At 40.4% G+C, this 24,332-nt stretch overlaps 2 protein-coding genes across 2 annotated transcripts in view; both read right to left on the bottom strand.

The window, feature by feature from the left end:
- The window catches only part of LOC117527348 (endoplasmic reticulum membrane sensor NFE2L1-like), a 33,978-nt gene extending 27,531 nt beyond the window's left edge, over nucleotides 1–6,447 (bottom strand). Inside the window, 2 exon segments of the mRNA XM_034189655.1 lie at nucleotides 4,476–4,838; nucleotides 6,401–6,447. Of these exon segments, the coding sequence (XP_034045546.1) occupies nucleotides 4,476–4,757 (282 nt within the window). The 5' untranslated portion in view covers nucleotides 4,758–4,838; nucleotides 6,401–6,447.
- A 12,165-nt stretch (nucleotides 6,448–18,612) lies between these two features.
- praf2 (PRA1 domain family, member 2) lies at nucleotides 18,613–23,887 on the bottom strand. Its single transcript, XM_034191043.1, has 3 exons — nucleotides 23,693–23,887; nucleotides 21,166–21,383; nucleotides 18,613–18,863 (listed from the first exon to the last, which is right to left on the bottom strand). Exons 1-3 carry the CDS (start codon nucleotides 23,866–23,868, stop codon nucleotides 18,727–18,729), a joined length of 531 nt encoding a protein of 176 aa, XP_034046934.1. The 5' UTR covers nucleotides 23,869–23,887; the 3' UTR covers nucleotides 18,613–18,726.
- Nucleotides 23,888–24,332: the final 445 nt, after the last annotated feature.

Raw genomic sequence — 24,332 nt, 5'->3', positions numbered from 1 at the left:
TCTTCAAATAGACCATTCCTCTGCAGATGATCAGTTAGCTGTTTTACAACTACCCTTTCAAGAATTTTTGAGAGAAAAGGAAGGTTGGAGATTGGCCTATAATTAGCTAAGATAGCTGGGTCAAGTGATGGCTTTTTAAGTAATGGTTTAATTACTGCCACCTTAAAAGCCTGTGGTACATAGCCAACTAACAAAGATAGATTGATCATATTTAAGATCGAAGCATTAAATAATGGTAGGGCTTCCTTGAGCAGCCTGGTAGGAATGGGGTCTAATAAACATGTTGATGGTTTGGATGAAGTAACTAATGAGAATAACTCAGACAGAACAATCGGAGAGAAAGAGTCTAACCAAATACCGGCATCACTGAAAGCAGCCAAAGATAACGATACGTCTTTGGGATGGTTATGAGTAATTTTATCTCTAATAGTTAAAATTTTGTTAGCAAAGAAAGTCATGAAGTCATTACTAGTTAAAGTTAATGGAATACTCAGCTCAATAGAGCTCTGACTCTTTGTCAGCCTGGCTACAGTGCTGAAAAGAAACCTGGGGTTGTTCTTATTTTCTTCAATTAGTGATGAGTAGAAAGATGTCCTAGCTTTACGGAGGGCTTTTTTATAGAGCAACAGACTCTTTTTCCAGGCTAAGTGAAGATCTTCTAAATTAGTGAGACGCCATTTCCTCTCCAACTTACGGGTTATCTGCTTTAAGCTACGAGTTTGTGAGTTATACCACGGAGTCAGACACTTCTGATTTAAAGCTCTCTTTTTCAGAGGAGCTACAGCATCCAAAGTTGTCTTCAATGAGGATGTAAAACTATTGACGAGATACTCTATCTCCCTTACAGAGTTTAGGTAGCTACTCTGCACTGTGTTGGTATATGGCATTAGAGAACATAAAGAAGGAATCATATCCTTAAACTTAGTTACAGCGCTTTCTGAAAGACTTCTAGTGTAATGAAACTTATTCCCCACTGCTGGGTAGTCCATCAGAGTAAATGTAAATGTTATTAAGAAATGATCAGACAGAAGGGAGTTTTCAGGGAATACTGTTAAGTCTTCTATTTCCATACCATAAGTCAGAACAAGATCTAAGATATGATTAAAGTGGTGGGTGGACTCATTTACTTTTTGAGCAAAGCCAATAGAGTCTAATAATAGATTAAATGCAGTGTTGAGGCTGTCATTCTCAGCATCTGTGTGGATGTTAAAATCGCCCACTATAATTATCTTATCTGAGCTAAGCACTAAGTCAGACAAAAGGTCTGAAAATTCACAGAGAAACTCACAGTAACGACCGGGTGGACGATAGATAATAACAAATAAAACTGGTTTTTGGGACTTCCAATTTGGATGGACAAGACTAAGAGACAAGCTTTCAAATGAATTAAAGCTCTGTCTGGGTTTTGGATTAATTAATAAGCTGGAATGGAAGATTGCTGCTAATCCTCCACCCCGGCCCGTGCTACGAGCATTCTGACAGTTAGTGTGACTCGGGGGTGTTGACTCATTTAAACTAACATATTCATCCTGCTGTAACCAGGTTTCTGTTAGGCAGAATAAATCAATATGTTGATCAATTATTATATCATTTACCAACAGGGACTTAGAAGAGAGAGACCTAATGTTTAATAGACCACATTTAACTGTTTTAGTCTGTGGTGCAGTTGAAGGTGCTATATTATTTTTTCTTTTTGAATTTTTATGCTTAAATAGATTTTTGCTGGTTATTGGTAGTCTGGGAGCAGGCACCGTCTCTACGGGGATGGGGTAATGAGGGGATGGCAGGGGGAGAGAAGCTGCAGAGAGGTGTGTAAGACTACAACTCTGCTTCCTGGTCCCAACCCTGGATAGTCACGGTTTGGAGGATTTAAGAAAATTGGCCAGATTTCTAGAAATGAGAGCTGCTCCATCCAAAGTGGGATGGATGCCGTCTCTCCTAACAAGACCAGGTTTTCCCCAGAAGCTTTGCCAATTATCTATGAAGCCCACCTCATTTTTTGGACACCACTCAGACAGCCAGCAATTCAAGGAGAACATGCGGCTAAACATGTCACTCCCGGTCCGATTGGGGAGGGGTCCAGAGAAAACTACAGAGTCCGACATTGTTTTTGCAAAGTTACACACCGATTTAATGTTAATTTTAGTGACCTCCGATTGGCGTAACCGGGTGTCATTACTGCCGACGTGAATTACAATCTTACCAAATTTACGCTTAGCCTTAGCCAGCAGTTTCAAATTTCCTTCAATGTCGCCTGCTCTGGCCCCCGGAAGACAATTGACTATGGTTGCTGGTGTCGCTAACTTCACATTTCTCAAAACAGAGTCGCCAATAACCAGAGTTTGATCCTCGGCGGGTGTGTCGTCGAGTGGGGAAAAACGGTTAGAGATGTGAACGGGTTGGCGGTGTACACGGGGCTTCTGTTTAGGGCTACGCTTCCTCCTCACAGTCACCCAGTCAGCCTGCTTTCCCGGCTGCTCGGGATCTGCCAGGGGGGAACTAACGGCGGCTAAGCTACCTTGGTCCGCACCGACTACAGGGGCCTTGCTAGCTGTAGAATTTTCCACGGTGCGGAGCCGAGTCTCCAATTCGCCCAGCCTGGCCTCCAAAGCTACGAATAAGCTACACTTATTACAAGTACCATTACTGCTAAAGGAGGCCGAGGAATAACTAAACATTTCACACCCAGAGCAGAAAAGTGTGGGAGAGACAGGAGAAGCCGCCATGCTAAATCGGCTAAGAGCTAGTAGCTACGCTAAGCTAGCGGATTCCTAAAAACACGCAAAGTGAATAATGTGTAAATAATTTAGAGGTGATTCAGCAGAAGGAGTGCTTTAGTTAAGGCACGTAAAGATTACACTGGGAAACAAACCGTAATCTAGATAACTAGACCAATCTAACTGCGCAGATTAAACAGCTAACAGATACAGAAAAACACAGCTGTGCTCCGGAACAGGAAATGATACAATACCGCAGTGAGAGCCAACCACCAGTAGTATTACCAGAGTATTACTTCATAATAAACGATGGGGGAGTGATCAGAGTGCCACAGCAGCACGTCTGAGTTTGACTCTCTGAGTCTGAATCTCTACACCCAAATCAAAGTCAGTTTTAAGCAGAAACGAGATGATAATCTGTGAACTGCTGCTGACGCTCCAAAGTGACGCAAACGCAGTGTAGGCAGGGGGAACTGATTTTTAGAGGGGACCATTCGATCGGCGACACTGGACAGGATAGGATGGGGGACAGGATATGTCCTTCAATGCGCATATTAAGCAAATATGTAGGACTGCTTTTTTGCATTTGCGCAATATCTCTAAAATTAGAAAGGTCTTGTCTCAGAGTGATGCTGAAAAACTAATTCATGCATTTATCTCCTCTTGGCTGGACTACTGTAATTCATTATTATCAGGTTGTCCTAAAAGTTCCCTGAAAAGCCTTCAGTTAATTCAAAATGCTGTAGCTAGAGTACTGATGGGGACTAGAAAGAGAGAGCATATTTCACCCATATTGGCCTCTCTTCATTGGCTTCCTGTTAATTCTAGAATAGAATTTAAAATTCTTCTTCTTACGTATAAGGTTTTGAATAATCAGGTCCCATCTTATCTTAGGGACCTCATAGTACCATATCACCCCAATAGAGCGCTTCGCTCTCAGACTGCAGGCTTACTTGTAGTTCCTAGGGTTTTTAAGAGTAGAATGGGAGGCAGAGCCTTCAGCTTTCAGGCTCCTCTCCTGTGGAACCAGCTCCCAATTCGGATCAGGGAGACAGACACCCTCTCTACTTTTAAGATTAGGCTTAAAACTTTCCTTTTTGCTAAAGCTTATAGTTAGGGCTGGATCAGGTGACCCTGAACCATCCCTTAGTTATGCTGCTATAGACTTAGACTGCTGAGTGTTTCTTTCTCTTTTTGCTCTGTATGCACCACTCTGCATTTAATCATTAGTGATTGATCTCTGCGCTCTTCCACAGCATGTCTTTTTCCTGATTCTCTCCCCTCAGCCCCAACAAGTCCCAGCAGAAGGCTGCCCCTCCCTGAGCCTGGTTCTGCTGGAGGTTTCTTCCTGTTAAAAGGGAGTTTTTCCTTCCCACTGTCGCCAAGTGCTTGCTCACAGGGGGTCATTTTGACCGTTGGGGTTTTTCTGTAATTATTGTATGGCTTTTGCCTTACAATATAAACCGCCTTGGGGCAACTGTTTGTTGTGATTTGGCGCTATATAAATAAAATTGATTTGATTTGATTTGTCCAGGAAACCCAGGACAAATGTAAAATGTATGACAGACAGGTTTCATCAAGTTGTTTTGAGAAATTATAAAAATGTGTCAAAACGTGAAAGAAAAAAACATCAAAAAATTCACAGGTTCATCTTAATTAATTATTGATTGTTTTTGGATCATTTGTATTTGACACACCCACCTCTGAGTGCAGAAACCATATTGATCTGCAAATTAATTGACAAATCTTGTTAACTACCTGCAGTCTGTCCAGAGATCGGACCCAGCCCAGCAGTCTGCGGGCTGTGAAGAACCCATCCAGGTCCACACTCTTCGGTTGCAGGCCAAGACCATCATCCGGGTGGTTATGGAGGTTGTGGAACTGTGTTGGAGTCAGTGCCGAGGTTGGACCCAAAAGTATCTCTTGCCAAGACGTGGACCGGTAGGGATCCAGATCGATGTCGACCCTCATTCCACACAGGCTAAGCAAGATGGCCACTTGGATCAGACCTTCAGTGAAGTACTTCTTTAGGTATATCATTGTGGTTTCTGATCAGTATGGCAGTCCACAAGTGGTAATGGGTCAACAGGTGAGTTCAGGATGGCAAAGTTCTTAGATGTTCTGATGGGTTTGGAAGGAGAAGGTCCAGAAAATTACAAACTCCACCCACTCACAGCTCAATACAAAAATGTTAAAACAACAACAAAAACTGTTATTGCTGAGCCTAAAGTCGCAGAGAAAGTACATCTCAGTCAGGCCTCATAAGAAATTAAACATGCAGACAAAACTAAAAAAAAAGAAACTACAGTGTGCCTTTGAGCAAAGCACTAAGTCTACTGGCCAGCTATGACTATTAAAAACTAAATCCTCATGCAAATCATCATTCCTGTGAACATAAACAGCACACATTAAATTTTTGCAGTAGCAGTAGTTTTTTCCCTACTACTTTTAAAATGTAGGCTTTTGTTCGACAGGGATTGAATTCAAATTAAATTTTTCTAAGTCCAATGTTTGGTAATATTAGGCTGCTACCTGGTTAGTGAGGTTATAATTTAACCTTGAAGTTATGGTGTGAGATATGTGTGTATCCTGTTTAACCTCAGAATGACACCAGCTGTGGTTGATGTCACCAAGCGTACAATCCACTGAACCGCACAAATAAAATTTGTGTTGCCCATCCCTTTCAAGATCTGTTTTACACGGGTGCTCATCGCCCCCAACAGTCTTAAAGTGGCACTGCTATGGCATGCAGACCAGCGCAGTTATGGCTCTGATAGTGTGACTGTGATAAATAACACACACACACACTGAGAAACTTCGACCTAATTCTAGAAAGAGTTTGGTAACCACCTGCCGGGTGAGTCACTGCAACCACATGATGTAATTGCAACTGCTTCCCTGGAAAATCCCTCCCTCCTCCCCACCACAGGGTTAACTTTCCATCTGTCGCTAACGTGTTTACAGGGTAACTACAGAAAACTGTTTGGGCACTCGTAGAGCGCACAGTGATCTAAACAATCTTCATTATGTTTGTCATGAAAAACCGACACCATTGCTGTCTGTCACTGCAAATCTACTCATTAATAACACAGTCACATCCTTTAGTATTCGTCAGATGACTGACCCTGTTTGTTTGCAGACCCCCCCCCCCCCCCCCCCCCGGAGGGTTATAACCAGGGCTCTTTAAAACCAGAAGTTCACTTCGAAATAATCTGTGACACATTTTTTTTAAATTTCAAACACAGAGTGTATCAAACTGACCGTTTTTCATTATATACAAAGGCCTTGTCTGGCCCCTGGGCCTCCGGTTGCCGACCCATGTTGTGGCATTAGACAGAAACACATTTATTTATTTATGTTCCTGAAGTTGACTTTGTTGCTTTTATTTATTTAATGTCTCAAATAGAAAATTGCCCACAACTGATCTTACTCTTCTACGTTAAATCTTTACTGTCACCACTTGAATAAACTCTGTGTAAAGCAACCTATTTTTGCATTATTTAACAAGTCTGACGCACATACACAAATATGACATTACTAACAAAATATTTATTTGGTATAAAGTTTACGACACCTATCATCACGAACCATATTAGTATAACATTAAACGTATCATATGAACATTATAGACATAATAAGAATATTACATATATTATAAGGAGTAATAAAGCACTTTTTCTTACCACGCGACGTCTGTTCGTTTCTCTGCTGCTGTTTCCTCAGGATTCACTTTCTGTCTGAAGTGGAGGGCGTGGTTTTAAAAAAATATACACCCTCTCAGTGACGTCACTCTTGCTCCTCCCCGTAACAACTCAGAGAATGACAACACTTTTGTTGCCATTTTCTCCACTGATGAAAAAAAAAAACCTTCTGCCACATTATTAGACTCACAGAAAAGCACACTAGCTGCTTTAATTCAGTACAAAATGTAATTGTTATATTTAAAAAAATTATAATAAAATGAAAAGCATACTCATTGCATGGAAAAACTTGTACTTTACAAAGAGAAAAAAAATTAATCTGTGGAATAAATGCAATTCTATTGTTAGCATAGTATAATTTTAATATTTTAAATGTAAAACCAAATGAATTATGATTATAATTTACTATATTTTTTTATTAATAATGGTAAGAAAATTATATTTACATACCTTGATTATTGATATTTTATAGTTTTTTTAATATCAACAAAATAATAATTTCATTTTTATATGTACAGCATTAGGTAGCATAGTGGATTAGTGGTTAGCACTGTTGCTTCACAGCAAGGAGGTCGGGGAATCGATTCCCACCTGGGACCTTTCTGTGTGGAGTTTGTTCTCCCCGTGGATTGAAAACTTTAAATTGACTGTACGTGTGCATGTGAGTGTGTTTGTGGCCCTGTGATAGAGCACCGTCCTGTTCAGGAATGAATCCAGCCTCTCACCCTATGACTGCTGGGATACGCTCCAACCCCACCCTTAATTGGAGCAAGCGGGTATAGAAAATGAATGAATGTATAATTGTCCTCCTCTATTTACTCTAATATTGGAGGATGCTATTATAGGTTTATTAGAAATAATCACTGAAAAAAATGAAATGATGAAACACAATAGAAGAAAATGATTTATTCTATAAAAGTCTCAACCATCTTCAATATCAATACAGACACAGTTCTTTGTATATTTTAGCATTAATGTCAGTTTTTGGCACAATGGTTAAAAATAGTTTGTTGAACAAATAACAAATTAGACTTAACACACTTTAATGAACTAAAGACAACATTTATCAAATAAAATGTTCTAAATCCACAAAGTTTCCTCTTTGATTTACAATCTGATATATATAATATCAGAACAAACCAAACAAAACCAAGATTTCTTTCAGTGGTATCGAGCCATGATATCACCCAATCAGAGGGCAGGTAGCATGTTCAGGCCCGCTGAAGTGCCTTTTAGCAAACAAGTCGGTAAAATGATAATAGCGACATCATCATAGACACACTGTAAAAAATAAAAAGATTGTGCATACAGAGTTTTAAACAATTCGCTCAATTCAAAAATAATTTAGTTACAATAAATGGTGCATTTGCTGCTAAATTAACTACATGTCAATAATTTCATTGTATTTTCAATATTTTGTACTCATTCATAATATTCCTTGCAATTAATTTGAAATATTTAATAAGACAGTACATGTTTTCTTTTGTAAACATGGCGACCTGAAAGGAAAAAAAGAATATTATTAAGTACTAGAATTTAAGTGTATAATTATCAATATGGATGTTGACCAAAGTCAAATAACAGTTAAACTTAAAAAAAGAGAATTACTGGACAAACCATAAACGTTTTAAAATTGGCAACACACAAATAAATTAGCTTGAGATAAATGAGCTTATCATGTAATACTTTTGCAAACTGAATTTTATATATATATATATATATATATATATATATATATATATATATATATATATTTAACTTCAGCAAATACACATAAAATATTTCAAATGTATTAAATAGAATGAGTGAAAAATACTCTGGATACTCTGGATATTAACAACTCCGCTACCAGAACAGAGTCGTTAATATCCAGGTTAATTAAGAGTACAGAGTGTACTGTATTTAATATTTTTAAGTCAAATTGTTTGCTCAAACTAAGTGGGTTCATTAGGTTTAAGACTGAAGAAAATCAGCAGTTTATCAGGATCTTCTCAAAGTCAAGGATGCAGATTAATTATTATGAACGATCAACGTCACTGTATTTAAAGGCAAAATACTTTTAAACTTGGGGGGGGGGGTAGTATGAGGAAAAACAGTCATCATGTAACAAATATCAAATATGGCCATCGGGTATTGCAAAGACTTTGCTCAGCATAACTCCAGTCCTATTATTGCCAGAGTCTTCTAATTTACTGGGAACATTCTTGGGACACAGACCTTGGACAAGTTCAAAGATGGCTAACCTTGACCTATTGTAACAGGTATTTTAAGATGTTAAAAACTCACATTCTCTTTCATTCTGTTCAGTTGTGTTTTTTTTTTTTGTTTGTTTTTTGAGGGGCGGGGGTGACAGCCAATCAGAGTAGGGCAGCACCATGACATCAGTGGCTGGTCTCTCTCTCTCTGGAGGTCCAAAATTCTTTATGTGTTTATATAACATGTTTCTCATATATTTTGTAAAAGCTAGCTGCTGGTCTAGCTAGCTGCTAACTTTGCTTCGTTTGTGTGTAAATATAACCTCTTTGTCATATATTACGTAAAAGCTAGCAAGAAACAAACACTTCTAAAACTGAAACTGCTGTTTTTGTAACCTGATAACACCTCTGGAGTGATTTACAAGACATTTTGCTGATGTCGGCACGCACGCTAACTCAAAGCTAACTTCCGATCTCATCAAAAGCTCATGTATGTGCACACACACACACCCTCCTGCAGATGCCGTTAAATCGTCTCCGTACGTCATACGTCACCGAACTTCATACAGTCAATGTATTTCATCGTTGCCGTACTTCATGCAATCGTCATAATTAATAGAGTCACTGACTTACCATACACCATAAAGCCCCGTTTACACATAGACGGTAAGAGCTCCCGGAAGCGTCCCGGAAGAGTTTTTGGCCGTCTTAAGGATCACACGCCGTTGTTAACGCTGGTACTAGGGGGCGTGGCTTAGTTCCGGCTTTACCGGGAATCGTCGAAAAAATTATGCAACATGTCGAATAATTCCGGGAGCACTCCCAGAGAATTCGTGTGACGACGGAGACAATGCGAACAACAGCGTTTGATACTTTTTAATCGCTGTTTCATCCTGCCCCTTCCTGTAGTGCCGCAGTTTACACCGCCGTAATTGGCGGCCGGCGTTGTATCCCTAATCAACGGCGTGTAAAACGGCGATAGAGCCCACATCGGCGCCCTCAAGGGCGTTTTAACCGGCGACAGAGGCAGACAAAACGGCGGTGCTAGCGGACAGTACGCCGTTCTAAACGCCACCTCCCTGGTAACAGCGTTCTAAACGGCCGATAGGCGGCGGTCAATATAAAAACACTAGCGCGCTGCATGCAGGCCTCTCACTCGCGGCCAGCTCCAGATATTTTTGCAGAGAAGCTCCAGTATGCCTCCTAAAAGAAAACTGGCAGCTGCAAGGACTTACCAAGAGGTCTGGTTCAGAAGCAGAGGGTAGCCCTGTGGTGGAGACGGAGCAACACGTTGAGGAGGGGGAAAAAGGAAGGAGAAGAAAAGGCTGAGTATGATCTCCCTCCCCCTGCAGTGACAGAGGCTTCAGCCTATTATACTCTGGGGGCGGTGCCTATATGCAAAAGTTCCTGAAGTAACGCAGGATTTGCCTGGATAAATCCAGTGGTACACAGGGCATTATCGGCGGCAGAAGAACACCGCCATTCTCACGCACGTCTTAACCTGCGATTGTAAAGGATAGAACTGGGTATTAACCCCCGTTGCCTGACGTGTGCCGGATGCTACGGCGTCAAAACGCCAATTTATTTGGCGGATTTAGCGGCGTTTTATCCGCGTATTTGCGGCTAGTACGGCGGTCAAAATGCCAGCGAAATGCTCCGCCCCTTTCCACCGCGAAAACAGCCGGAACTACCGCGAACTTAGGTCTACGTACTACCCGCCGACAAAACCGTCTATGTGTAAACGGGGCTTAAGTCACCACACTTCATACAGTCACAATATTCCATATAGTTGCAGTACTTCATACAGTCACTGTACTTCATGGAGTTGCCATACATCATAAGTCACCATACTTCATACAATCACCATACTATACACATTTGCCGTTCTTCATACTGTCACTGTATGTCATACTGTTACCGTACTTTATACTGTTACCACACTTCAGTCACCGTACATCATGCCATCACCGTATTTCAGTCACTGTATTTCACACAGTTGCCATAGTTTATATTTCACTGTATTTCATACAGTTGTCGTACGTCATACTGTTACTATACTTTATACAGCTGTATATACCTTACTTTATACAGTTGTCATACTTCATACAGTCACTGTATGTCATACAGTCGCCATACATTATACAGTGGCTGTACTTCATACAGTCACCATATATCATATGGTCAGTGTACCTTATTCAGTCACCGTACTTTATACTGTCCCCCTACTTCATTCAGTTACTGTACGTCATACAGTTGCTGCATGTCATACATTCAGGGAACTTTATACAGTCATTGTGCATCATACTGTTACCATAGTTCATACAGTTGTGGCACATCATTCAGTGGTACACTTTATACAGTCACAGTACATCATACAGTTGGTGCAATTTATACAGCTGCTGTATGTCAGTCACCATACTTCATACAGTCGGAGTCCTTTATCAAATCGCCGTACTTCATACAGTCGCTGTATGTCATACAGTCACCATAGTTCAGTCACTGTGCATCATACAGTTGACGCACTTCATACAGTCGCGGTACATCATACAGTTGGTGCACTTTATACAGTTGCTGTATGTCAGTCACCATACTTCATACAGTCCATGTACTTTATAAAATCGCCATACTTCATACAGTAGCTGTACATCATACAGTCACCATACTTCAGTCACTGTACATCATACAGCTGATGCACTTTATACAGTCGCGGTACATCATACAGCTGATGCACTTTATACAGTCGCGGTACATCATACAGTTGGTACACTTTATACAGTTGCTGTATGTCAGTCACCATACTTCATACAGTCCATGTGTTATGTGTCGACGCGGGTTGAGGAGCGGACCTGCGTCTGACGGAACCCAGCGCCAAAACAACCACAAAGCGGTTCCAATAACAAAACTATTTATTTTCCCCCTTCTGTGCAATACAAAGTGTACAAACGTAAAATGCGTCAGTCTGGCTGAGTGAAGGACGGCACGCCCTCCAGCGCCCAAAAGGATCGAAGCCCGGCGCTTCTGGACCCACGTTCACCGCCAAACACCCCCCAGGTGGACACGACAAACCGACTCTGCGAAGAATAGAAAAGGTGAGGTAAGTCAGCAGCTACAACTAATATCCTTCAAGGCACACACTATCAGCAACACATTCAGGTCTGAATTTAAGCTTTATGTAAATGAGCAGCTTCTCACAACAGGTGGAGGATCATCAGTCCGCATGCCACGGCCGTGAGAAGCGAGCTGCACAATTCTCATCAATATTCACATATACTGCATAACAAAATACCAAATTACTGTTAACAATTATTCAGACAATCAAATCACCTCTGATGTGTGCTGACAGCATGTGTCCCTCACCCGTCCTCCTTCACAGGCACGATGTGTCAAACCCAGGCGCGGTCCTCAGCGTCTCACAAACGAACATCACAAGGTCGAGTTCCCGGCAATTCTGCTTGAATCACACATGGCTTAAATGCAGAACGCCATCTCATTATCTGCTTCAGCTGAAAGTCTTTAAGGTTGCACGTGAGCACCATCCACAGGTGCTGCACATCACGTTGATGAGGGTGAAGGACTCCTCCGCCAGCACCTTCTCCACAGACAACAAATCAGTTTGCATACCACCTGGAGAGCAAAGAAAAGAAAAGAACACCCAAATGTCCAGCCAAACCCCCCAACACACAACACCATGTACTTTATAAAATCGCCATACTTCATACAGTAGCTGTACATCATACAGTCGCCATACTTCAGTCGTGGTACATCATACAGCTGATGCACTTTATACAGTCACGGTACATCATACAGTTGGTACACTTTATACAGTTGCTTTATGTCAGTCACCATACTTCATACAGTCCATGTATTTTATAAAATCGGCGTACTTCATACAGCCGCTGTACGTCATACAGTCACCATAGTTCAGTCACTGTACATCATACAGTTGATGCACTTTACTCGTATACAGTCGCGGTACATCATACAGTTGGTGCACTTTATACAGTTACTGTATGTCAGTCACCATACTTCATACAGTCCACATACTTTATAAAATCGCCATACGTCATACAGTCACCATACTTCAGTCACTGTACATCATACAGTTGGTGCACTTTATACAGTTGCTGTATGTCAGTCACCATACTTCGTACAGTCCATGTACTTTATAAAATCGGCGTACTTCATACAGTCGCTGTACGTCATACAGTCACCATACTTCAGTCACTGTACTTTATACGTCACAGTACATCATACAGTTGGTGCACTTTATACAGTTGCTGTATGTCAGTCACCATACTTCATACAGTCCATGTACTTTATAAAATCAGCGTACTTCATACAGTCGCTGTACGTCATACAGTCACCATACTTCAGTCACTGTACATCATACAACTGATGCACTTTATACAGTCACAGTACATCATACAGTTGGTGCACTTTATACAGTTGCTGTATGTCAGTCACCATACTTCATACAGTCCGTGTACTTTATAGTCGCCGTTCTTCATACCGTTACTGTATGTCACAGCATTACCGTACTTCATACCATCACCACACTTCATTACCATACTTCAATCACTGTATGTCATGCAGTCGCCCTACTTTATACATCACTGTATTTCACAGTTGCCGTACTTCATATTGTTACTGTACTTAATACCCCCACCATACTTTGTACAGTTAACATCTGTCATGCAGCCATTGTACTTTATACAGTTGTCATACTTCATACAGTCCCTGTATGTCATACAGTCACCATACTTTATACAGTCACCATACTTTATGTCCTCATAATACATTATACAGTGGGTGTACTTTATAGTCACCCTACTTAAAACAGTCGCTCTACGTCATGCAGTTAGTGAACTTTATACAGTCCTGCACTTCATAGTCACTTTATTTCACACAGTCGCTGTACATCACACAATTACAACCCCAATTCCAGTGAAGTTGGGATGTTGTGTAAAATGTAAATAAAAACAGAATACAATGATCTGCAAATCCTCTTCAACCTATATTCAACTGAATACACCACAAAGACATTTAATGTTCAAACTGATAAACTTTATTGTTTTTGTGCAAATATTTGCTCATTTTGAAATGGATGCCTGCAACACATTTCAACAAAGCTGGGACAGTGGTATGTTTACCACTGTGTTACATCACCTTTCCTTCTAACAGCACTCAATAAGCGTTGGCGAACTGAGGACACTAACTGTTGAAGCTTTGTAGGTGGAATTCTTTCCCATTCTTGCTTGATGTACAACTTCAATTGTTCAACAGTCCGGGGTCTCCGTTGTCGTATTTTGCGCTTCGTAATGTGCCACACATTTTCAATGGGTGACAGGTCTGGACTGCAGGCAGGCCAGTCTAGTACCTGCACTCTTTTACTACGAAGCCACGCTGTTGTGGCTTGGCACATTCTGCACGTGTGGCTGTATGTCCCTGCTGAAATAAGCAGGGACATCCCTGAAAAAGACTTTGCTTGGATGGCAGCATGTGTTGCTCCAAAACCTGGATGTACCTTTCAGCATTGATGGTGCCATCACAGAAGTGTAAGTTGCACATGCCATGGGCACTAACACACCCCCATACCATCACAGATGCTGGCTTTTGAACTTTGCCCTGGTAACAATCGGGATGGTCTTTTTCCTCTTTTGTCTGGAGTACACGATGTCCATGATTTCCAAAAAACAATTTGAAATGTGGACTCATCAGAGCACAGCACACCTTTCCACTTTGCATCTGTCCATTTCAAATGAGCTCCGGCCCAGAGAAGGCAGTGTCATTTCTGGATGTTGTTGATATATGGCTTTTGATTTGCATGGTAGATGTAGCGACGAACTGTGTTAACTGACAGGGGTTTTCTGAAGTGTTCCTGAGCCCACGCGGTAAGATCCTTTACACAATGATGTCGGTTTTTAATGTAGTGCCGCCTGAGGGATCAAAGGTCATGGGAATTCAATGTTTGTTTTCGGCCTTGCCACTTACATGTAGAAAGTTCTCCAGATTCTCTCAATCTTCTGATTATATTATGGACTGTAGATGATGGAATCCCTAAATTCCTTGCAACTGAATGTTGAGAAACATTGTTCTTAAACTGTTGGACTGTTTTTTCACGCAGTTGTTCACCAAGTAGTGATCCTTGCCCCATCTTTGCTTGTGAATAGCTGAGCCTTTTAAGGATGCTCCTTTTATACCCAATCATGGCACTCACCTGTTTCCAGTTAGGTGTTCTTTGAGCATTCATCAACTTTCCCAGTCTTTTGTTGCCGGTCCCAACTTTTTGGAAATGTGCTGCGGGCATCCATTTCAAAATGAGCAAATATTTGCACAAAAACAATAAATTTTATCAGTTTGAACATTAAATATCTTGTCTTTGTGGTGTATTCAATTGAATATAGGTCGAAGAGGATTTGCAAATCATTGTATTCTGTTTTTATTTACATTTTACACAACGTCCCAACTTCATTGGAATTGTAGTTGTACCATACTCTATACAGTCGCCGTACTTCATATAGTTGCCGTACATCATAGAGTCACTGTACATCATACAGTCACCATACCTCATGCAGTCACCATACTATAGTCTTCGTACATCATACAGTCAGTGTACCTTATACAGTTGCTGTACATCATACAGTCGGCACACTTCATATAATCGTCATACTTCAGTTACCATACGTCATATAGTCAGTGTACGTCATACAGTTGGTGTACTTTATACAGTCACTATATGTCATACAGTCACCGTACTTTACATGACACCATTCTTCATACAGTCGCCGTACGTCGTACAGCTTTCATAAATCTGATTTAATCAAAGAACATTACAGGAGCGTTTTTCATTCTTTTACTTTCAAACCATGTTAAAGGCCACAGCAAAGTTTATCCAAAGTCATAGCAGAACAACAGGTCGACTTTATAGTCGGGAGAGAGACATAATAATAATAATAATAGTAATAATAATAATAATAATTTTATTTGTATAAGCACTTTAACTCCAAACAACACACTACCATGAGCTAATAATACTTAAAAATTTTAATAACGAATTAAAGTACATAAAACACTAAACAATGGAAACTTCCAACCATCAAAAACTGTAGGCAGCTAAGAAAAAGTGTGTTTTTAGTCCATATTTAAAAAATATTGCAGTTTGTTCTACGGCCATGTGCACGAAATGTGAACGATCAACAACCTGCTTATTTCTTCCTAACCTGAGGCACACACAGCAGGCCAGCAGCTCCCTGTCATCTCAAGGCATGCACCAGCACATATGTCTAAATCAAACAGTCCATATAGGACAGCACATAGCCATGCACAGTCTTACAAGTCAACAACAAAACTTTAAAGTCCACCCTCATATGAACAGACAACCAACAGAAAGATGCCAGCAATGGTGTTATGTGTTCAAACTTTCAAGTTCAATTCAAAACTTGAACAGCTTTCTGGATCAACTAGAGACCTCTGATGCTTTTGTGCAGCAAATCCAAAAACAAAGCATTACAATAATCAATTCTGGATGACAAAAAAGCATGACTCAATACCACTGCATAAGCCAAATGCAAAACTGGTCTGATCTTTGCAATATTTTGCATATTAAAAAGTGTGATGCTTGTCACCTCTGTAATATGTGCTTTAAATGAGAGAGACTTAGCAAGAATAACACTAAAGTTCCTAACAGTCTCATGGTGCTTAATCACACAACTATCCTATAAAATGCTGAATTGCTGAAACAAGTTTCTTAATGTTCATGGTCTACTGATCGCCATCTCAGTCTTGTTTGAGTTCAGAAGTAGAAAATTAGATGACAGCCAATTCCTCCACTGCAACGAGACAGGCCTTAATTTTACCTATCTCCACCAAAACACTGGCAAGTGCAACTGCAAATCATCTGCATAACAATTAATGTTCGGCCCAAATCCACAAATGACCTTCCCCAATGGTGCTATATACATGGAAAATAACAATGGGCCAAGAACCAAACCCTGAGGGATGCCATGCTTGACAGTGGTAAATCCACATGCCACATTGCTGAAAACAACACACTGGGATCAATCCAACAATTATGACATTGGCTAGGAGATTACTTTACCAGAGATAGCTCAATAACTTTCAAGCCTATTCAACGGGACACCACGATCAACTGTATCAAATGCAGCATTGAGGTCCAGCAACAACAACATACAGTTTAAGTCCATATTAATTAACAGATTGTTGACACCTTAGCAAGTGCTTTTTCAGACAAACACTCTGAAGGCAGACTGCAAGGGGCTCAAATAAGTTTTTTCAACATATTTCAACAACTGATGAGAAACCACTTTCTCAAAGGTCTATAATTAGCCAAAATCTCTGGGTCCAGGCCTGTTTCTTAAGAAGGTTTTTTGATGTCCGACTTAAAAGTAGCCAAAAACTCCTTCATCCCAGATGGCAACACATTCATGACCACTTTGGAAAGATCGGTAACAGAAATAGGCTCAGAATTGGTCACTGCCCTTCTAATGTTAACACAGTTTTCAGAAACATCCTTGTAAGTCGATTCATCCTCAGAACACTGGTGACCTCTTTCTAATATCATTAATCTTATTAATAAAAACAGACATAAAATCATCTGCTGTGATATTTCTATCCAAAAATATTTGGTCTTATTTTATTAGTAACTGCAAAAATAAAGCAAAAATCTCCAAAAAGCATGACACACTGTTGACAGTTTCGTGCATGAACAGAGTGCGAGCAGCTGGAAATGTGTTGCAACCACATCATGCCGCTGTTGTGGGAAAAAATAAAAATAAAAACCAGCTGGATCGTGTTGCACCACATCGCGCCACTGATGTGGAGAAAAAGAAAAAAAATACTTGCCACCCGCAGGATTCGAACCTGCAATTTACAAAAGCTCTGATTAACAGATGGATGCTTTACCACTGCGCTACCATCGCTGTCCTATGACAGGAGCATAAAATGCCTAAAATCAACAAGGAGATAAACAGATTTAAAAAAAAGACAAAATTAGATAAAGAGGAAGTCTTTAATTTCTCTGTTATGGTGTATTTTTGGTGATACGTGACTGAAAGTGGCGTATTTGTCGCAGTGTTGGCTTGTAGTCCTGCGATGCACTGGCTGTGGTCTCTGTGTTTTTAATGTGACACTTCATGTGCACTGAGCCATCATTTCCAGCTGTCAGTGAGTCTTTGGCCAGCAATCAGCTGAAAGGCGGCTCGCTGTGCTGTGCTCCCCATCTGTACATACCAGCATGTCATGCAAGTGTGCCCGCGAAACACACGTACCTACGTGTTGTGGTGGGGAGCACAACACACGCACGATACACACATACGGCACATGTATTGAGGGGGGAGCCGACACTGCTATGCCACATGTGTGTTGCTTGGCAACTCCACAATCGTGGGGGCACTTAGACAAATTCCACTGTCAGCTCGAAAGTGGTCACATGCTCATTATTTTCATGCTAACAGCGCGAATGGCCACACATTTCCTAAGTGTCCAGCAAGCGATGTTGGATGTTCATGTGTGTCACCTGGAATTTGGCCAACACCTGCTGCGAGAGGGATCAAATGGGCTCTCACAGGGCACTCTCTGTCTTTTGGCCGCTGGTGTGCACGAACAGTTGTAAAGGCAGGTGTATGAGGCGTTAGAGGCAGCTCTAGTTTTTCAGGACTGGCATGCAATTCCTCCTTTGTGCGCTAGTCGGCTTCAATCGTGTGAAGGGGCCCTTAGTGAAAACCACATCTGGAGGACCGGTGTCTCTTTTTGGTATCTGAGGTTTGTTTTATGTCACAGTGCTGATTTCTTTTGGGGGGGGGGGGGGGGGGCTTTTTTAGAGGGATAAACAATTTTTGACCTTCTGCTATGTTACACATTGTATAAAAAATGGATGATTAAAGTGCAAGAACTGCCAAAAAAGAGACTGGGGATGTATCGATCTATCTATCGATTTAAGATTTGCCTTCTGACCTTTTCCGACATGTTCACGACCTGTTTCTTCCTTCATTGCAGATATTTAACTGATTTTTTCGAACGTTCCTTAATTAATGTCATCACCACATATGTCTCCATTCTTCCTCCTCTCCTGAGCACCTCTGCCTGCTCCCTGCTCTAGGATCCGGCCTCCTGTTCCTGGCCCAGGGCCTCCAGCAGGAGTCCCATGGCGTCCTCTTCAGGCGATGCTCCCAGTTTGTTCTCCATCTTGTTCTTCAGATTGCGCAGCCTGAACGACGCATGGATGAGCATCACTGCCAGACACAGAGCATGAATGGGTTAAATGCTATGAGCACAAATGCTGTCCCCATGTGACACTGAAGTATTTCATAAAAAACATTTAAATGCAGTGTACAATTATTTCGTTTAGCTAAATTCACATGTACAAGAGTATTAAAAAAAAAACCATCTCCATCCACATGAAAAATATGTTGCCAAGCGATATCAAGATAATGTCATGGAGATAGGATCCACAAAAACTTTTTTTTTATACAGATGACAAATCACTGAAGAGAGTTACTGAAAATCTGCACCCTGGGGAGGAGTTTTGTAAAAGCTCCAGGATCAGTGACCTAAAACCTGGAAAAAGTTACTGTTTCCCAAAATACCTACGTACATGTGGACAGAACCTCAGTCTCACTAAAACCCTTCTGAAAACTTTTCCTCAAATCTACCCCCAGACAAATTAGGTTATATAAAACAAAAACATTTTTTAAAGTTGTGGTTGAACAATGTTGGCACTTTTTTGGGGGAAAACAAAGTGATGGTTGACGTCAGATATCTTTACATTTCGCAAAACAAAGTTACCGCGTATTTGTTTACAATCCTAGAATTCAAATTTCTACACATTTACAAAAGAAACCCTCTGTATTCATTTTAGAGTTTCTTTTTTTTTTTTTAATGAAATCAAAATACAACAGTTGGTTTAAATACACTGAAAGCTCTGTAAAGCATTTTATATAACTCTGAAATAAAATAATGAACAACAGAACAGAGAGTTGAAGATCAGTTTAAGAACATTATATTGCTCATTTAAACTGAAATCATTAAAGTCAGTGTAAATTTCATTAAATTTATTTTATTTATATAGCCCCAAATCACAATACTTACTCCTAAATTAAGCATAATATAAGAGTTTTTTTATTTAACCAACTAGCTATTTGTATTTGGAGAGCTTATATATGTCAGTATTAAACTACAGATATCAACAATTCCTCTGAAAACCAATTATAAACATAGAAAAAAAAATTATAAAAAGATACCCCCCCCCCCAAAAAAAAGTTTTTAAATCAGTTTTTCAAAGAGATTTCAACACAAAATTCTTAACTTGGACCACTAAGCCTACACACCTGCAGCCAGTTTTAATCTAATAGGCATAAGGCAATAAGCACCTGTCACACCATGAGGGATCAAGGAAACGTATGAGGAACTGATATGAATTTTGGATATCCATTGTGTTATTTTTGTCCTGCAAAGTCCTTTTCCCATTCATTAATCGTATCCCTTGTCAGCTGACGTCCGCAGAGTCTGTCAGCAAGTCTTGTGCATGATCAAAACTTTGAGTGAGCATCAGATGGAGAGCTTTCCTGTGCATTTGTTGACCATTTTGTTCTCTACTTGCTTTTTACTTTTACAATACTCATGACTTTATATCCTATGGTTGTCAGACGCTTCAACTGGGCTTCTGATTGGCCAACGCTTCGATGCAGGGGTGTGAATTCGCTGCATGAGCGGAGATAAGACGTTTCCGAAAAAGCAACATGCAGTGTGCAGACATAACTGCCGAAAAAAGACAGCATATCTGTATGTTTTTAATAATTTATATCTAGACAACAGAGCCTCAAGCAGATTCTCTTGCAAGAAGGCGCCGCGAGTTCTTTGATGTTTCTGTCCATTGCGCCACACTGCACGTCGGCACAGGAAGAAAATGTGTCAGGGCACAAACATAGTGAGGAAGTATGACATCATCATACCCAAGCAAGCCACATTCTATCCACATTTGCATTCAGACCTCGGTGAATCTTGCTCAAATCCGGCTCCCCCAGTGCACATACTGGGAAAATCATTCTGCTGAATGTAGCTCTCTGTGTTGCCAGTGGAAATGTGATGTCATCTGTCCAACAAAGCCACAAATCCATAGGAGACTGACTGATTACACAAGCTTGCCACTGTACAAAAATGGACAAGTGATTAGTGTGCATGGTTTCAGTGCGGAAAGTTCCCAGTTCAAACTCCACACGTGCCTACTTACGTCAGGAAGGGCATCTGATGTAAAACTTAAATCATTAAATTAAATCAACATGCAGATCCCCTGTGGCGACCCCAAAAAGAGAGCAGCTGAAGGGACTTGCTTAAAAAAACAATTGTAACTAATCCATTTGCTCCATTTGTTACAGTGTGACAACGCATTTATTAACTAAGGTGGTCAAACAACCCTTAAAATACACTCCCAGTGTGCTACGGTATACCACACACACAGGACAAAAAAAAACCTTTCTCCGTATTTTGTGAATATGGCCTCATTTGTGTACTGACGAGTTCATGTTTGGGTCTTACTCAGTATGGGAAAGGCAATCCCAAACAAGAAGGTGGCCACGCTTCCCAGCACAGACAAGAAGATGTAGCTAGCAGAAAGAATGGCTAACACACAGATGGACGGATGATTTCTACGGAAACGACGAATGGGAGCTTGGTTCTCGGCAGCCCAGACAAAGCCCAGGAACAATATGGTGACCACCGCCGCCCCAACAATCAACTGAAAGGGTTGAAGATACCTGAGAGGAGAAACACAGAAGATAATTAACGAGTCATGAAATGGGTGCAAGTTAGAGGCTTCATCAGCATTTTACAGTGACTTAGAAAAGGCCAATACAAGGAATAATAAAAAAAATGCCACTAATAATTTTTATTTTTTAGAACTTGCAGTCATACGTGAAGGTCAACCAAGGTTCTTTGGCTCCATGGTGCTAACACTAGCATAGTGCATCCGGAAATTATTCAAAGCACCTCACTTTTTCCACATTTTGTTATGTTACAGCCTTATTCCAAAGTGGAGTAAATTAATTTTTTCCCTAAAAATTCTACTCACAACACCCCAAATGACAACATGAAAGAATTTTTTGTTTGTTTGTCTTTGTGCAACTTAATTAAAAATGAAAAAACTAAGAAACTACACATACATAATAAGTATTCACACCCTTTGCTAAATACTTTTTGATGCACCTTTGGCAGCAATTACAGCCTCAAGTCTTCTTGAATATGATGCCACAAGCTTGCTGCACCTATTTTTGGGCAGTTTTGTCCATTCCTCTTTGCAGCACCTCTCAAGCTCCATCAGGTTGGATGAGGAGTGTCGGTGCACAGCCATTTTCAGATCTCTCCATAGATGTTCAATCGGATTCAGGTCTGGGCTCTGGCTGGGCCACTCAACGACAGTCACAGAGTTGTCCTGAAGCCACCCCGTTGATATCTTGGCTGTGTGCTTAGGGTCATTGTCCTGCTGAAAGACGAACTGTTGCCCAGTCTGAGGTCAAGAGCACTCTGGAGCAGGTTTTCATCCAGGATGTCTTTGTACATTGCTGCATTCATCTTTCCCTCAATCCTGACTAGTCTCCCGGTTCCTGCCGCTGAAAAACATCCCCATAGCATGATGCTGCCACCACCATGCTTCACTGTAGGGATGGTGTCTGGTTTCCTCCAAACATGATGTCTGGCATTCATGCCAAAGAATTCAATCTTTGTCTCATCAGACCAGAGAATTTTGTTTCTCTTGGTCTGAGAGTTCTTCAGGTTCTTGATCACCTCCCTGACTAAGGCCCTTCTCCCCCGATCGCTCAGTTTAGACAGGTGGCCAGCTCCAGGAAGAGCCCTGGTGAATCTGACCTTCCATTTACAGATGTTGGAGGCCACTGTGCTCACTGGGATCTTCAAAGCAGCAGAAATGTTTCTGTTCCCATTCCCAGATTCGTGCCTCAAGGCAATCCTGTCTCTGAGGTCTACAGACAATTCCTGTGACTTCATGCTTGGTTTGTGCTCTGACATACACTGTCAACTGTGGGACCTCATATGTAGTCAGGCGTGTGCCTTTACAAATCATGTCCAATCAACAATTTTGAGCTTCGTGGCAAAGGTTGTGAATACTTATGTATGTATGACTTTTTTTTTACTAAATTTGGAAAGAAATCTAAAAAAAAGAGGATGCACTATGTGTGTGTGCATATCTATCTAATATAGATAGAGTTTTTGCAAATATATCTGCAATAATTGATACTGTCAGAGTTGAGATGACAAATAGAAATACTCATCTGACATCTTCCATTTTGTTCATCCACAATTAGCAGCTGTCTTAACTTATTTATTTGTTCCTTGTAAAGACCTTGATTTCCAACTTTATCAAATGAACGTGTGCTTTTTGGAACTCAGAAATTCCAGACAGGATTTTACAGTTTGCAGTCATCACGAACGCAGCATAACTCACAAAGGTCTAAATTATTTTGAGACAATTCTGAGGATGTGACATTGGTCAGTCATTATTTAAATAATAAGGAATAAAATTACAATGATACCAAAGAAAATTCTGTTACTACTTAAATTTTAAATAAATACAAATAACTGCTTCAAAGAAGTTTCAAAGTTCTTTAACCCTATTCATCCTTAAAAGCAGTTTAAACCAGTCTATTCTTGCAGTTTAACAATCAACAACAAAAAAATTACTTCACATTTATCCAAATTCCACTGGAGTTTAAAAACCCACTTTGAAATAAGATGATTTGGTTTGGTCCAATGTGCAACACATTTGCTGCAGATTTAACCAATTCTTATCAATTTATACAAATTTATCCATCAAATTCAACCAGTTTAACCATCAAATTCAATGACTTTATCCTTTGCAATTAGGTTTTATGCAATAAGTCAAAACGAGTTGAAATCAGTTTTACATAATCGAAATAACCTTTTTTTTCCTCCATAAATTACTTTTATCAAATCGATAAGTTTGGCATTTATTTACTGATTATGATTGAATCGGATCAAACACTGGTGTGTGATTTGATTTAATTTGGCTGACACGTCATAGGCTCGTAACCCCACAGCAGCAGGATTCCCGCCGCCGTCACTAAATAGTTGGTCTGAGTACAACCAGTTGGTGATGATCCGGTTGTTCCAGCGGTCCAGGTCGCGCACGTCGGGCACAGCGAACCGGGCCGAACTCCGGATAAAATCATCCAGGCTCCGGAGAGGTGGAGGCTGCACAGCCGACATCTTTCCCAAACGACAAGAAAATACATTTCCCATGATGCAATGTGGGGACAAACGTGACAGACGCGCGCGTACGTCGAGATAGCGCTCGAAAGCACGGCGGTACATTACATCAAATATATATATATATATATATATATATATATATATATATATATATATATATATATATATATATATATATATATATATATATATATCATGCAGGAGAAAACAAAAACAACGCCTGTAAAAATCAGGTTAGGACTCAGAGGGATACACGTCACTGATTGGAGCGCCTGACTAAAACTAAACCAAAATAAAATAACAAAATCATAAATAATAAGCAGAACGGATGACCAAAACAACAACAACAACAAATAATAATAATAATAATAATATAAAATAAAGAAATAAAAAGTAGAGCGGATGACCAAAACTAAACCAAAATAAAATATCAAAATCATAAATAATAAGTAGAGCAGATG

This window comes from Thalassophryne amazonica, chromosome 16 (genome assembly GCF_902500255.1).
Source record: "Thalassophryne amazonica chromosome 16, fThaAma1.1, whole genome shotgun sequence".
Lineage (NCBI taxonomy): Eukaryota > Metazoa > Chordata > Actinopteri > Batrachoidiformes > Batrachoididae > Thalassophryne > Thalassophryne amazonica.
The sequence above is the reverse complement of the archived record's forward strand: the minus strand, read 5'-3'. Positions and strand labels throughout refer to the sequence as shown.